The following is a 15708-nucleotide window of genomic DNA, read 5'->3' on the forward strand; positions in this document are numbered from 1 at the left end:
ATTTTCAGCAGGACGTAAATCAGATTTGCATCCTACGGAAACGTGGATGTCGTGGAAATATTGTTAGACTGCTGTGGTATATTTGAGAACTATTATTCCTGTATACTACTGGCTGTGTGCTTATTACTAAGCCATGGCGTTGTACAAAAATGCTTCCGAGATTCTCGAAAAAGTGGAAAGGAAGAAGGGGACAGTAAAGACGCTGGTTTACGACAGTAAATTCCAGGTAAGGATCATCATAACATTTAGCAAGCTAGCTAACAAGCTAACATTTACTGCCCAGCATGCGTAGCTATCTCTACAACGAGAGCAGAAACTGTGGGGAAAACTAACTAACCCACATACACCAGAAATACAGTCACAGACTGCTAGCCCCTGTTGACATGGCCCTTTAATTATACACCTTTTTCGCCAGAATATCAAGCAGCTCTTTGCCCTGGTTTGTGAGACACAAAAGTTTTCATCTGTCCTCCAAGAAATTATCGACTCCACTCAGCTCCTCAAAAAGACCAAACTCAAAATGAATCTCGCAAAGGTAAAATGATTCTGCATCTACTGTCATGTATTAAGGTCTCTGTGAAAGTGTTGTATTGCACTTCTGTTATAGTTTGTGTAGTCCAGTGGTTCCCAACCCTGCTCCTCAGGGAACAGCTGTCCTGCATGTTTTAGATGTTTCCCTGCTCCAACACACCTGATTCAAATTAATGGTCCGTTATTCGGCTCGGCAGAAGCCCGCTTATGACCATTCATTTGAATCAGGTGTGTCGGATTCATTCACCTCATGTTTTTTTGGTTTCACTGCTCGTTAACCACAGGTGTTGGTGTATGACTTGCTGATTGGCCAAGGGCTTAAATGTGGCGGTGGTTGGAAGGTCGTGCTGATGAAGCATCGCTCCGCACTGCACGCGGCCCTGGCTCGTATGAAGATCAAGAAGAAGGTCAGCCGAAACCAGGACCTGCTCCCCATCGCGGTACAGAACCCCGAAGGTAGGTGGTGAACTACCGTCAGACGGCCTGATCCGCAATGCCGAGTCACATCGCGCACACGTGTGCACTGCACCGTTGCCGAGCGACAGTTCTGACGTGCAACGAGTCAACTGCTTTACAACTTTTCTGACGTCAGGCGACGAGCTTCCGAGGTATGTGCGAGTGAACACGCTAAAGACGAAGGTGGAAGACGTCGTGGACTATTTCAAGAGGGAGGGCTTTGCTTACCATGGACAAGCCTACAGGTGAGCGAGTGGTCCTTGGATTCTCTTGTGCCTCCACCGTGTGTATGTGAGGCATGTTGTTTGTTTTTTAATTCACGTATTAATGGTTGTACTGTATTTTCAGGCTTGAGGACCTGACCACCCTGAGAGGCAAAACCTTTGTAGGTGATCTGCATCTGTCAGACCTGTTAGTTTTTGCAGCCAAAACAGATTTCCACGACCATTATCTGTACAAAGCTGGTCACATCATACTGCAGGATAAGGTGAGGACTTGGAGAAGAATTATGCTTCATCAGCCTATTTCTTCAGGTCATCATTGATAACTTGTTTACTCTTAAATGATGCTCCTTAGATCAATATGTAATTACTTGGATGGCCCAAAATGCAGACTACTGGGTTAAAATGGCCATCTTTCAATGTCAGCTTTTTATGTTGTGACAGGCAAGCTGTCTTCCAGCGTACCTCCTGAAACCTCCCGCTGGCAGCCACGTCCTCGACGCTTGTGCCGCCCCTGGGAATAAAACAAGCCACCTCGCTGCCATCATGAACAACACAGGGTAAAGTTCATGTGCACTTCAATACATTTTGTGAGACAATGGCAGAATATCACACATACACAATAAATCACTGTTCCATTTTCTGACAGCTGTCTGGACTTGTCTTTGCTACAGGAAACTGTTTGCCTTCGACCTGGATGCCAAGCGCCTGTCCACGATGTCGACGCTCCTGCTTCGTGCAGGAGTCACATGTCAGCAGCTGGCCAATGAGGACTTCTTAAAGGTGGACCCGCACAGCCCCCTGTATAAAGATGTTCAGTACATTCTACTGGACCCATCGTGTAGTGGATCAGGTATAACCGCTATGACCGTGCTCGTAGACGACAACTAGCGTTGCCTCAGTTTGAAAGTGTGGGTCTATAATACACTCATAAACCTGCAGACATCTTCTATTTTATTTTACATTATTTGCTCGTCGTATCCTGAGGTGTGTGTGTGTGTGTGTGTGTGCGCTCCTACAGGAATGGTCTCTTTGAAGAACGAGGCGTCGTCCCAGTCGTCCCAGGACAAGCGTCTGCAGGCCCTAGCAGCCTTCCAGCTGCGCTGTCTGAACCACGCCCTGCGCTTCCCACGCCTGCAGCGCCTCGCCTACTCCACCTGCTCCGTCCACACTGAGGAGAACGAGCAGGTGGTGTCCGCCTGTCTGCAGGACAACCCTGGCTTCAGGTGGGGGGGGGAATTTTCATCTGTTAAGACCCTTTAAAAAAACAAATTATTTAATGAAATCCAGTGTCGGGTATACGTTTTCTACCTTGTCTTCAACCAGCCTCAAAGTGTGTACACATCTCCGCTTATACTATTGGTGTGCACACTTAGGAGAAGATTTCTTCCTATAAAGTGTAATTGCCAAGTAGCCAAAGAGTACCATTTGCATCAGTTAAACTCGTTTAACAAACATACATTTAACTATTTGAAGTGAGACCGATGCTCAGTGGAACCTTCTTGCCCCTGCAGGCTGGTGTCGGTGCTTCCGCAGTGGCCAGAGCGCGGCCTGGCCCCTCTGACCCAGTGCCTGCGAGCGAGCGTTGCCAAGACGCACACCCACGGCTTCTTTGTGGCTCTGCTGGAGAGACACACGGCTGAGAGCAAAGTCCAGGTCACCCCAACAATGTGAGGTTCTTTTACTTACAGGGAGGTTTTTATTTTATTATAACTTGCAGGGATTCATCAGTTTGAATGACTTGTATCGGCTATTCTGTAGGCTGTTGTTAAAACACCTTGCATTTTCCCAGTCTCCCAGTCACCGAGTTGAGTTCACGTTTGCCACTCGGTGAGGAGAAACCAGGCGCTGAAAAGCCCATCGAGGAACTCAAACCTACAGATATGCAGACAGACTGCTCAGCAAGAAAGAAGACCAAAAAAAAGAAGAAAAAGAAGACCAAAGTTGAGTGATAACTTATCTGCTAGGGTATGCTAACAAACACAGCAATACAACCCCGGTTCTGTGGCCGTTTTCAAGTCGTATCAATTAGCCCTTGTTAACTCAGTTTGACTTCTCAATGTACGCATCATGTCTTGCCCATGTCTCGAATAAACATTTAAAACCAAGGCCCTGTGCCCCTGCAAACATGCTGTTGAAACATGGCTCGAGTGAATGCACAAACTGCCTGAGATATAGTCATCACATATTTATTCAAAACAAGGTACATTTCATGAGCAGAAGGGAGGCCATTATACACTACATCCAGGTCTGCACACTCACTCCTTTCCCGTCCTCCAAAGGGAAAGCACCTCTTATTACAAAACAATCTGCGTACACACACTCACGACATACCTAAATAAGATAATATAGCCACACCAGCTAGCTACAGCACTCGCAAACACTCATAACTTAAGACATTCAGCTCTTGAACCCTGCTGCAACAAAACCAAATCTACATTTCAGCCATTTGGTGCCCCTTTCTGTAACATTCTAACAAAACAAGCTGACATCCTTCGTCCATACTGTACAGTATAGCCACAATCAAAGCTCAAAACGTCTTTAAAACACATGAACATGAGGCTTAAATAAGAGGGTTTGACATGAAGTACACATGTTCATTAGTCATTGTACAAATGGGTATAGCACACTAGATTTGTTTTTGATTTGAACCCAATGACTACAACTACATTCTTTGTTTTGTGCTTTTTAGTTGTGCAAGTATGACGTCCACATCGATCGAGGATTCCCGAACCAATTTGAAAGTTATTTTACACTGCCGTCACCATATATATCTAAACCAGGTTCCCTCAGTGTTCAGTGGATGCACAAGCAAATCAAATATCACAACACAATGAGCCTCTAGCAAGAGACATTCCCACCAACAATCTTGTGGCAGACATTCCCAGTGATTAAACTGGACAGTGACGAGTTCTTGTTTTAAAGGGATGTTGAAATGTAACGAAAATAAAATGAATATAAAACAGTTACATTTTGGAATTGTGGTGCATTATTATATATATATATATATATATATATATATATATATATATATATATATATATATATATATATATATATATATATATATATATATATATATATATATATATATATATATATATATATATATATATATATATATATATATATATATATAAACAGAATGGACAAGGAACTCAAATGTACCACAACTGACAAATTAATTTGCCTAAACTCTCACACGCACACCTACACGTGAAGTCACCAAAAAGTCTATAAGCAACACAATTTACATGCTCATTAGGCTTGTACTGTACACAATAAGACAGCATTCACATACAGTACACTCACAGTAGCAGACCTAGTGCTCTCTCGTATAAAAGAAGTGAACTCTTACAAAGGGAAACTTTTATAGACAATTTTATTCCACCAATGCAGTAGGTTGAGGAAAACTTAACGAATTAGAAAAAGTCATTCACAACTAACTAAAGACCAATGCCTCAGTGAGCCAAGCTTGAAGGAATTCTAAAAGGCAACCTGCTTAAATACAAAAATAAAGTCTGTGCGCATTTCCCCTTGCCCCCACCCCCTCCCCTTTTTACTCAGTTTTAGCATCTGTTGCCACTATTCAGCCAAATCATGCCCCACACACACGCATTCACACACTTCTCACAATCACTACCTGGCTCGACCAGAAGAGATGATTCTTACTCAAAGTAAGAGTTCAAAATCGTCTCCATGAGGGGCTGAACACTTCTTAATTTCCGAGGTACTTTACATAAATAACCTACATGGTTAGTAAAACGATAAACCGCTCGACAGAAGTTCGGTTTCACTTGAAAAGAAGACAATTTCCCCTTCAATTCCTTAAGTCCTGAGTTTCAATCCAGCATTAAATGACAAGAACAACCTCCCCTACTTGGTAAAATTGGAACAATTCACTTGTATCAGCATACAGTTTTGTCAATAAATTGTTAACAACACTCCACACCCAGTCCCCTCCCAATACCAACAAATTCTCCTAACCTAGCCCCCGGTTAGCATGCAGGTAAAACCATGTCCGGCACTACCAATATGCCGCCAATCACAACTTTTCCTCCAAGCCAGACTCACCAAGGCAAATATAGTGGCAAGCATATACACAAGACAGAACCTGGGGGGGTGTTACAGTAGTACAATCATGTACTACAGTATGTTCAATGCATAAGTGGAGATCCGAGCTGCGCTCATCTATGGTCTTGGTTGGAGTATACAGATGGCAGTTGGGCTATCGCGTTTGCTTGCCTTTGTAAGGCATGGTGATCAAATGTTGCGGTGGGGGGGGGGGGAGTGTTGTGTGTGTGGCAGGGAATCTGGACATACTATGCGGTATAATATAATGGCCTTGAAAACGTGTCATATCGGTCAACATATCTAGCAACACAAGTTTGATGTTTGAAAGCGTTGCTGGATGGAAATTTGCCTGCATATTTGTGAAGCTGTTGGACAAGGATTTGACACCATTTATGGATCACTCACACACACACACAAACACCTGTCTCTTTACTTTGATGGAGTATGGATTAGGTGGAAGCTGGAGGCAAATACTTTAGCGGTCAGCCTTTCAAGCTTGGTTATATCCCATTGTAAAAAAAAAAGACAACATTTCAACAAGCCAATATTGCCAAGATCTGTCATGAAAGCTACCTATTTTTAGGATGTGGGGGAAGATTGAGAGAGGGGGGATGGAGGGCAGAGAGGTAGTCTGGTACACATCATAGAACTTAATTTGGTGGTAGGAGACTTTTCACGGGGCAAAGCTTAAAAAGGGCTTTGGTTTTTCAGTGCAATGCTCAAGGTAGCCTATTTACACTGACGCCACAACAGCAACTCTGGTATTCACATTGTCCAGAAAAGCATGTTCAAAATTAAAAAGGACTGCATTAGCCTTATTTTATCATTAAGGTAAAAAAACAAACAACGACAACAAAAAAACCCAAGGCTGAACGAGTCTCAAGGAAGTTTGAACAAGGGAATGCTTAACAAATGCCATGTGACACTGACGCAAGGGCCCATCTACTTGTTGCCCTTCGACACGTCGCTGAGACGGTCTCCTTTCCACGAGCAGATTAAACATACGCATCATTAAGAATGAGGAATACACTGCCAATTGGAAAGGAAATTCAAAAAAGAAAACTTCCCATCCATAAAGTGAACTCGACTTTTCCTTTTTAAGACGGCGCTTGCACATGTTGGCTACATGGTGTGTCGAAGATGGGGTTTGTGACCAATTGAATTGTGTACACGAGCCCTGTTTGTGACGATGGGCATTTTCGCCAGAGAACACGTTTATGTTCAGCCCTGATACGTCTTGGTAACCTACAGCCCCCCTGCTTAAGCATTTCGGTACAAAAATGAAAAAAGCCGGAGCCCGGATGGTCTAGCTCCTTGGGTGTGCCTTTCGAATCGATCAGTCCCCCTCCTTTTTGCTCAGATCACAACAAGGGGAATCCCGTAAAGCTGGGAAGAGTCCTTTTTGTTTGGATATGCTTTTGCGTTCGTCAAATCGTCGCAATCGTTTGTTTTGTCTCTCTTTTCAAGTATAATACATGGTATCGTTCGGTCGCCTATCCTCTTCTTTCCTTCCTTGTGACAACCGCTATATTGTCAGTAGAGTGCAGGGGGGGGGGGGGGGGGGCCTGGGAGAAATAGGGGGGGGATCTCACTCTTGTTAGCGCTGTACCACACGTCAGGCCAGCCCGGGCTGTGGGGAGTATAAGCGGGGGAGGGTGGGCGCTGTTGGCCTGGGGTTTGGTGATGGGGGGGGGGGGGGAAGCCATATTCGCTATATTAACCATAGCAGCAGCAGCAGTTCAGCTTCTCTGAATGTCGACCGAATGGGTCCGCAGCCATGACGGATGGGCGAAAGGGGTCTCTCCCCTCCCCGTGTGCGTCTGCTCTCGGTTACTTCTTCCTGGGGTGCTGTCTCCGGGCCTGCAGCCTCTGCCGCGCCCCCGAGGGCTTGGAGCCTGCCCCGATGGAGAAGGAGGGGGTCGACGGGGAGCCTGGACACACAGGGGTCACAAGGGGTTTACAATAGAAACGACGCCTCACAGTGAGATGCCTGGACGCTAAATGTGGTCGTTGTGTTTCAATTGACAAATCAGACGCATTTATTTATGTATTTTTTACAAAGGGGGACGTTTTGGAAGCCTAACCCAGATGTGGACGTCGTGGTTGGGGATATTTACCAAAAGGTGACGGTGTGTTGAAGCCTTGGACGGGGGTTCCTGGGGCTCCAAACGGAATGGGCCCTGGAGCTGCACTCTGGCCGAAAGCAGGAGTGGATGTCCCTGTGCGACAAACGACACACGTGTTCAGCACCGTGATGACCCGAAACAAGCAGGGAACACGTGACAAATGACATGAATTCATACTATTTCGACATGTAGTCTTCTTGGTTGCCGTGAGATGTTGCCTAATATCATGGGTCTCTCTGAGACCATTGTCTCAGAGATAGAGACAGACAGAGACAGACAGACAAACAGAGACAGACAGACAGAGAGAGAGAATATCCAGCCTACTCACCGAAGGCAGGCATGTCCTTAGCAGCCGCTGAGCCAAAGTTGAAGCCCGGCGTCTGTGTGGTGGGGTTGTTCGGAATAGGGCTTCCAAACTGACTGCCTGAAATGGCCGCGCCAAAGTTGAATCCGCCGCTGGCGGGCTGGGCAGGAGTGGCTGGATTGTGCTGCGGCAGCCCACCGCCAAAGGTGAAGGTGGAGGCAGGGGGAGGGAGCGACGCGCCGGCAGTCTGGGTGGCCGAGCCGAAGGCAGGTGGGGCGGCGGCGGCCGAGGGGGTTGTGGTGCTGCCGAACGCAAAGCCGGTGGAACCGCTTCCAAATGCCGGCTTGGCGGAGGACCCGAAGGTAGAGGCCGCCGTGGTAGGTGCTCCTCCCCCGAAGGCTGAGGCCGCCGTGCTAGTGGCTCCTCCCCCGAAGGCTGAGGCCGCCGTGCTAGTGGCTCCTCCCCCGAAGGCTGAGGCCGCCGTGCTAGTGGCTCCTCCCCCGAAGGCTGAGGCCGCCGTGCTAGTGGCTCCTCCCCCGAAGGCTGAGGCCGATGTGGTAGAGGCTCCTCCCCCGAAAGCAGACGCCACTGTGCTAGCGGCTCCTCCCCCGAAGGCGAAGGGAGCGGACGCCGGAGGGGCCCTGGCCGCGCTCGACCCGAACGCAAACGGCTTTCCCGTGGCCCCGGGAGCCTGAGTCGTGCTTGGGAACGCGGCGGCGGAGGGGGTGTCGAACGGCGGCTTCCCGAATGCAAAGGAGGACTGAGTCGCCGGCGGCGGCGCGGCAGCGGCGCTAGTGGTTGTGGCGCCGACGCTGCCCATGCCAAAACCGCCAAAGGTCCCTGGGGCGGAGCCCTGGCTGGATGCAGCCTGGCCAAACGTGAAGCCTCCCTGGGGCTTGGCCTGGGCTGGGGGGGCCGGCTGCATGGTGGCGGAGGAGGCCGTGGTCATGGTGCCAAACGTGAAGGCGCTGTTACCCCCGGAGGTGGTCGCCGTGGAGCTGGGAGCGGGAGCCGCCGTGGCCGCAGCGCCAAACTGGAAGGCGCTCCCCCCGCGGAGGGGGCGGGCGTGACGGCCGAGGGGGCGGTCGTCGCGCTCCAGTTTCCGAACAGCGACTTCGCCGCCACCGGCGGCTGGGCGGCCGGCTCGGTGGCCGGGAGCCCGGCCGTGCTGTTGGAAAGCCCACCGAACAGCTGCGGGGCCGGGGAGGGGGCCGCCATGGTGGTCTTGGAGAAGGACTGCCCAAATGCACTGCCGGAGGTGGCACTTCCAAAGAGGGGCTTGAAGGTGGGGGCGGCGGCGGCGGCGGGTTGGCTTCCCGGGGCCGAGGTGGGCGGGGCTGCGGTGGTGGGCGGGGCCCCAAAGACGGGCTTGAACACGGAGGCCATGAGCGGATTGGTGCTTCCGGCAGTTTCTGTGGTAGCGGCTGGGGTGGTGGTGGATGCTGTAGTAGAGGCAGTGGAAGCTAGTGGGCTGGTGAGGCCAAAGAGAGCAGACCCACCCAGGGTGGGGATAGTGGTGGGGGCCTTGGTGGCTTGGCCCAGGACCTGGGTGAAGGCGGAGGCCAAGGTGCTGGCCGGCTGGCCGAGGGGGAACGCGGTGGGCTGGGAGAGGGATACTGGGGTCGACACGGAGAGGGGGGTAGTCATGGTGGAGCTCCGCTTCAAGGCGGAGCCACCGGAGTCTGCGGGCATCATCCCCGACGTCTCCACGGAGACGGAGAGAGCTGGGGGGGGGGGGGAACAGCACGAGAAAACAGTGAGTTATACCTTCAGAAACAGTGAGTTTTCCCTTCGGAAACAGTGAGTTATACCTTCGTAAACACCAGGAAATGACACGCAAAGTGGACCTGACTTTTAACGAGCGACGAAAACAAAAGGTGAGGCGAGGGAGGGTCATACCTGCGGTGGAGGCAGTGGTGGAGGCAGCGGTGGCTGCGGCGTTCCCCCTCATCATCTTCAGAGACTCCAGCAGGGGGTTGGAGGAGGGAGCGGGGGCAGCTGTGGTGGCTGGTGTGGTGCTGCCAGTGGTTACAGGGGCGGGGTCCAGGTTGATGATGGGGATCGGGGCTGCCGGGGCTGACTCTGTGGGCAGCGGGGCCGCCAGGAGGCTGCTCAGTGTGGGAGTGGTGTTGGTCGATGAGGAGAGCTGGGCCAGGGCGCTGACGGCCAGGGCAGGCAATGGCTTCTCTGGTTCTGGAGCTGAGGAAGCAAATAAGAGCAAAAGTCAGATTGCCCTTTGCTTACCGGGCAGGTGGATTCACGTGCATCAGGAATTAGGCCAAGCACGTGCACAATGCCTTTAGAAAATCCATACCCCTTTTCAAAAACATTTTCCACGTTTTTTTCCAACCTCGACACATCCTGATTTCAATTATTTTTCTATCCCACCTATCTACAAACAACATACTTAATTACCGCTCTTAATTACAATGGCAATATATGCAATACTTGGTTGAATTAAGGACCGCAAGCCACCAAGGGTAGGTAATAAACAAACCTCAAACCATCACACTACTGTTTAACTTGTTAATAGGTCATTTGCATTTATTAGGAATTGGGATATTTGTGAGGAGAAACAAGACAGAGTGTAAGCCGTACATGTGGAAACCTATTACAGGGTCATAATGGTCTATTGCCGATTTAAATACATAATGGAAGACAAACCGGTGTATAATTTCTTCATATCATTCCTCAAAATGACCCAGTGGTTTAAATGGTTATAGATCATTTCATAATGCACATGGGGATTAAATAAGAGAATCAGAACTACTCAATAGACAAACCGATGTATAATTTCTTCATATCATTACTCAAATTGACCCAGTGGTTTAAATGGTTATAGATCATTTCACAATTTAAATAAGAGAATCAGATGACTCGCCTGGCTCTTCCAGAACCTTCTGGATCTGGCTGAGAGCGGCCCTTTTCTCCTGGTCCAGGTCTTTCACAGTGATGGTGTAGCCCAGCTCAGGAGGTGGGGGCTGCAGAAAACACAGGAATATCAACCAAACCACATCATCAATAAAAGGAAAACCTCACACCATCTTGTTTTTTTTTTTTTTTTTCCCACAGCCCAAACAGAGACACTTCCACTCACTCCCCAAATAATCATATTTCACAGACTGGGTTCAATGTCATTAGCGTGAATGCAGTGCTGTTATTGTCCCGTACCCCCCCTGCTCACCAGTGAGATGTGGTCTCCTCTCCTACTGGACACCAGCTGAATCTTCCGTTTCCTCCTCCCGCTTCCGGCCGAGTCGGAGGACGACGCCGTGGGTGGGGCCTCAGGAGCCGGAGTCAACTTCCCTGTAGAACACCCCCCCCCCGTGTTAGACCATTTACAGCATCCTTCGCGTTCCCTGAAATCGTCGAAATGCCCTAGTTTCATCCGGAAGAAACCGAGATGTTTGAAAATGGACGGTGCTCGAGTTTTACCAGTGACTGGGGCTGAATCTGTGGCCGTCTTGTCCGACCTGACTGAGGATGCTGAGCTGGGAGAGCAGATCTCCTCCTCCCTAATGACAAGAGGACAGGGGGTCAGCAAGGAAACATTGCCAGACACAATTCCCCCTAATTGTGTCATCAATGAAGCTGGTCGTGATTATGATGTTGGGAGTCAGGTGGCTGAGCGGTGAGGGAAATGGGCTAGTAATCAGAAGGTTGCCAGTTTGATTCCCGTCCGTGCCAAATGACGTTGTGTCCTTGGGCAAGGCACTTCACCTTACTTGCCTCGGGGGGAATGTCCCTGTACTTACTGTAAGTCGCTCTGGATAAGAGCGTCTACTAAATGACTAAATGTAATGTAATGGAGCAGCTAAGAGGCGCCTGTCTAAATTCACACAATGTCAGCGTGCACCCACGTGACGGCGCGGGTCATCGGTTCAAATCCCGTTTGTAAATCAACCTGCCTGGACAAATAAAGAGGTATCCTTGTTGACTTCCAACCATGGTCTGACAACTAGCAAAGTGAATCGCATTCAAATTAAATTGACCATTGATGATTGCTTGTGTTAAAAAAAATAAGTGCTGGAGACTGATAATTTGTCAATCGATTCCGAAATCCTCCCCTCGAGAGTCCGACAGCTGACGTACACTGCATCACGTGTGAAGCACTGTGTGAAGCGGACATCCGCCAGGGCTATCGCTCAGGACCCCGAGGACTCGCATTCTCATTCGCTTAAATGCGAATCGTTGCAAAGTCAGATAAGGACGTGGAATGAAACGTGCAGGCAGGGAGGCCGGCAGAGGCAGGTTGAGGTAGGGCACCTGGGTTTTTTCGAGGCTCTCTCTGGCGTCTGCGAGCGGGACGACCCCGGGCTGGAGAGAGGAGACAGGCTGCGGGTGGAGGTCTTCTTCCCCTGGGCGAAACGACACCAAGACAAGACGTGAAGACGACACAAAGGCAACACTTTCGGCACACCCCCCCCCTCCCCCTGACTGCCAAAATCTAAAAGAGTTCAACCTAATACTTCCCAGACACATCTACTAAAAGTCTGACTATATCCTCTGCCCTCAGGCCTGCAAAAGCCTGCTGGACATCGGTCTACATCAAAGTCAACTGTGTCGTGTTAGCGACGCGGCTGCTGCACCTGAGCGAAGCCCTGCGAGGAGCTGTAGGAGCTGCGGATGGGGTTGCGGGCCGAGCCCAGGGTCCCGCTGGGTGCCTGGGCGCAGCTCACAGAGCTGATGGATGACGTCCGGGACCTCTTCATGACGGAGTCCTCCGCCGCAGCGGCGAGACCTCGTTTCAGATTCCCCGGCCTGTGGCGGGGGGGGGGGGGGGGAGGAGACGAGAACGGAGAAAAAACATCAAAATCCAATACAAACGACCCCCAAAAGCAGATTACAAGTTGGAGAAAATGGAGGCCCCTTGAACGACAGGATGAATGTGAATGCAGACAGGTCTGGTGTTGCGCCTCCTACACGTACTTAGGGATCATCTGGGAAGGAGCCCCGTTGGGCAGCAATGGCTCAAACGCGGACTGAGCACTCCCACCACTGTCGTTGCGTCTGGGGGGGGGGGGGGGAACAAGAGAGAAAAAAAAAAATCAACCGTTTAGCCTTCCCCTTGTTTATACAACGGGTAGCTCTGACCTGACCTGGGGGAGGAGGCGTTAGTCCTCCTCCCCCAATAGCTTCACTCGCTGCGAATGGAATCCGCACCTCCTTTTGCTTTTCTGTCCTCCGACGAAACTCCTCTCGTCGTCCTCCTCGACCTCTCTCTTGCGGCTCTCCTTCAGCACGCTCAACACGGTCTCCCTGGAGCACGGGTCCGCGGGAGCGGCCGGGGCCAGAGACCCCAGGAGTCCGGGGGAGTTCAGGTGGTCGTAACTGCAGAGCAAACAGGAACGATTGGCGGGGGAAATAGAAGGTTAGTCCACCTTTCAAACCGGTACCACGGTATATCTTTACTCAACTGAACTCAATGCGAGTGTTCAAAATCCAAAAGTCAACGATAGATTATGTCACACGAGGCTTGCCTTTTAGAGAATGTTTGCGAAACATTTCCTTTTGAAGGAAATGACACGGAACAGTGATGGATGACCACGGAACCGTCGAATGGACGAGAGGGATATGACATTTAGACTTACAAAGGGGACCTGGTCGAGTGATGATCTGGCCTGGCGATCTTCACCGTGACTGGGCTGTGGATCGCCGACGAGTTGCGGGGGGTGAGAATGTTCTTCTTCCTCAAGCCGTCCCACTGGGCCGGGGGAAGGATGCCTAGGGAAGAGGTGCCCGTCTGTTGGAGAGGGTAGTGGCGCTGGGGGGTGATGGTGAACTTGCCCATGTTGTTCAGGGGTTCTCTGTACAGGCACAGTGGCAAAAACGGTTTTAGATGTGATGTTACACAGTGTACCAGATGACAAATGTGTTGGCTCATTAACACTTGAGAACAACATGCCTTGAATGGTTTGGAGGGACAATCCTTTCTCTTAAGTGACAAGTTAAGGGGTTGCCTAATGTTAGTCAATGGTCCACAAAAACTGGACATGCAATAAATTTATAAATTGTCAGTCAATATACCAACTACTATTGCTCTGACAACCATTAAAAAGTTATACTCAAAATAAATATAGAACGATCAATTACAAGACGTTCAATGTTTATGACGGATCTATAGTAAACACCATGTTAACATGGGCCTTAATCCCACATTTAATAAGTGAACTGAACCTATACACAACACTCAATAGCGGCACCGCTAGCATTATGTATAGATATATTAGTTAGACCTAAGAATCAAAATCAACTGCGTGCGAGATATCCATTTAAAAAGGACTAAAATGATCTCCCACGGGATGTAAAAATGTGTACCGGGTTTGAAGTATGGAACCCACTGACACTGGGAACTCCCACATTTTCAAATCTTGGAGGGAATGCTTGGACACTTCTCAAGCGGCGAAGCATGTCACTTCGATCCATCACAACGATCCTTCATCACACTAACTGTTACTTTGAACTTTAAGCAATTCACATCGAAAGACCATCCGGAAACCATTTTTCAAAGTAATTCTAAACACATCGTTACCACTTTATGATATTTTCAAGCGGTGGACTCGCCAGCTGGCTAACAAACAGTTACTAGCCAACCGACTAGCTACAACCATTTGCACTTTGTTAGCTAGCTCATTTTAAAGCTAACCACGATGTAAATAACGTTAGATAGCTTAGCAAAATAATTGCATAAAGTTTACCCGAATGACAGCCTTCTGTTTGGCGTATAGACAGCATGATTGGGTCTTGACAATCTTTCACGAAGTTGCTCTCTGGCGTTTGGGTTAGCCTCGAAACTTCCACCGGCTCTGGGCCTCCCCACAACAGCGGGAGGACTTTCTGCTTTCCCAATGTAACTTCCCATGAGTATATCCCTTGGACTGAACAGTAATGAGTCACTTTGTGCTGTGTCTCTACGAAAAATAGGACTCTCTAAACGTCTCTGGCCGGCAAATGCTACCGCCCCCCTAATATCCCCCTTTATGGGTCGACTTCTGAGTCGTTCAGGGGTTGGTACTCCGTTTGCAGTCCTTCCGGGAAACCAGCGTCGAAGCACAGGCGGAATAGTCAGTCGACGGCGTGGATGAGGGCCCAACCGAGCGTATAGGGATTCTCCAGCGTGATAATAACAGGCAACGCAACAGGTTCCAAGTATTAAAGTTATGTATAGAAAGGTTGGAATATAATAGAGAGCTAGACAGAATATTGCGATACCACAGAACACAAGAGAGATAAGCGCTATGAACCGCTTCTCTCTTGGAGACATGGCGGCACCGCGCCGCCGGAGGACTTTGATATCCCATAATGCCACTGTAGAATGTGATGGTCAATGTCTTCACGAGCGATGGTGCGCGCAATGGAAGTGCAGTTTGTTGCAGACGCCATAGTTGCAGCCGCGACTCAATGAGCAGAAGCCATTGATAATAGATTAATAATAACGACACAGTCAGTGAAAATAGACTGAAACTTACCCTTAGTTCAAAACTGACAGATGAGTCGACTTTTATTCTAATATGGATACTTGAATACCACTATGATAACTAGGGACCCCAGGACCCTGGCCTCTAACTTCTACAAGTCCTCCCAACTGTAATGGTTAACTGTCCCGTAGGACAGTGTACAGCTGGACATACAATGGTATTCGCTTCTTGGAAGTAAGGTGTAAAAAAAAACCTAAAGAAGGTGTATATTAACAAGGCTGGTTGTAGTGAAGATGTACTTTTGTCCTTGTACAGTATACTAATAATGTACAGTACATTTGCACTGTCTGTAGATAATTGTTTGCTGGATCTTACTGTGTATTTTATTGTTTAACAATAAATACAAAATAACATGTTTAAATTAATTGTTCAACAAAATAAATGCATACACCAGGCATGCATACAAATGCAGGCCACAGAGTTCACGTTTTACTTACCCTTGTTATCTTTCTGTGTGCCTTATTATGGGATGTCTGCACAGGAACTGGCTTTGCCAACCAGGAAAAGGCTCAGAGCTG

At 49.0% G+C, this 15708-nt stretch overlaps 2 protein-coding genes across 3 annotated transcripts; one reads left to right on the forward strand and one right to left on the reverse strand.

The window, feature by feature from the left end:
* The first annotated feature begins 39 nt into the window (after nucleotides 1-39).
* nsun5 (NOP2/Sun RNA methyltransferase 5) lies at nucleotides 40-3316 on the forward strand. Of its 2 annotated transcripts, none has more exons than XM_084683686.1 (10): nucleotides 40-226; nucleotides 416-535; nucleotides 816-987; nucleotides 1124-1232; nucleotides 1336-1474; nucleotides 1653-1768; nucleotides 1883-2061; nucleotides 2230-2434; nucleotides 2723-2878; nucleotides 3001-3316. In XM_084683686.1, exons 1-10 carry the CDS (start codon nucleotides 134-136, stop codon nucleotides 3158-3160), a joined length of 1449 nt encoding a protein of 482 aa, XP_084539812.1. In that variant the 5' UTR covers nucleotides 40-133; the 3' UTR covers nucleotides 3161-3316. The 2 variants fall into 2 exon arrangements, with proteins under 2 accessions (XP_084539812.1, XP_084539813.1); XM_084683687.1 differs by having other exon boundaries at nucleotides 3009-3316.
* A 65-nt stretch (nucleotides 3317-3381) lies between these two features.
* Nucleotides 3382-15004, reverse strand: pom121 (POM121 transmembrane nucleoporin). The gene is given in 14 exon segments (XM_084683684.1): nucleotides 3382-7213; nucleotides 7400-7501; nucleotides 7737-8760; nucleotides 8763-9436; nucleotides 9612-9911; nucleotides 10594-10693; nucleotides 10897-11018; nucleotides 11148-11227; nucleotides 11979-12070; nucleotides 12302-12473; nucleotides 12642-12722; nucleotides 12876-13043; nucleotides 13304-13519; nucleotides 14411-15004. Coding segments are annotated over 14 exon segments (3798 nt in total). The 5' UTR covers nucleotides 14977-15004; the 3' UTR covers nucleotides 3382-7112.
* Nucleotides 15005-15708: the final 704 nt, after the last annotated feature.

The sequence above is a fragment of the Hypomesus nipponensis genome, chromosome 20 (genome assembly GCF_054491055.1).
Source record: "Hypomesus nipponensis isolate SF chromosome 20, ASM5449105v1, whole genome shotgun sequence".
Lineage (NCBI taxonomy): Eukaryota > Metazoa > Chordata > Actinopteri > Osmeriformes > Osmeridae > Hypomesus > Hypomesus nipponensis.

Excerpts from the sequence above, each read along its gene's own strand:
- nsun5 (XM_084683686.1), top strand. The coding sequence starts at position 134 with ATGGCGTTGTACAAAAATGCTTCCGAGATTCTCGAAAAAGTGGAAAGG. Across the intron at positions 536-815 it reads TCAAAATGAATCTCGCAAAG|GTGTTGGTGTATGACTTGCT; the intron begins GTAAAATGATTC and ends CGTTAACCACAG. Across the intron at positions 2,062-2,229 it reads CCCATCGTGTAGTGGATCAG|GAATGGTCTCTTTGAAGAAC; the intron begins GTATAACCGCTA and ends GCGCTCCTACAG.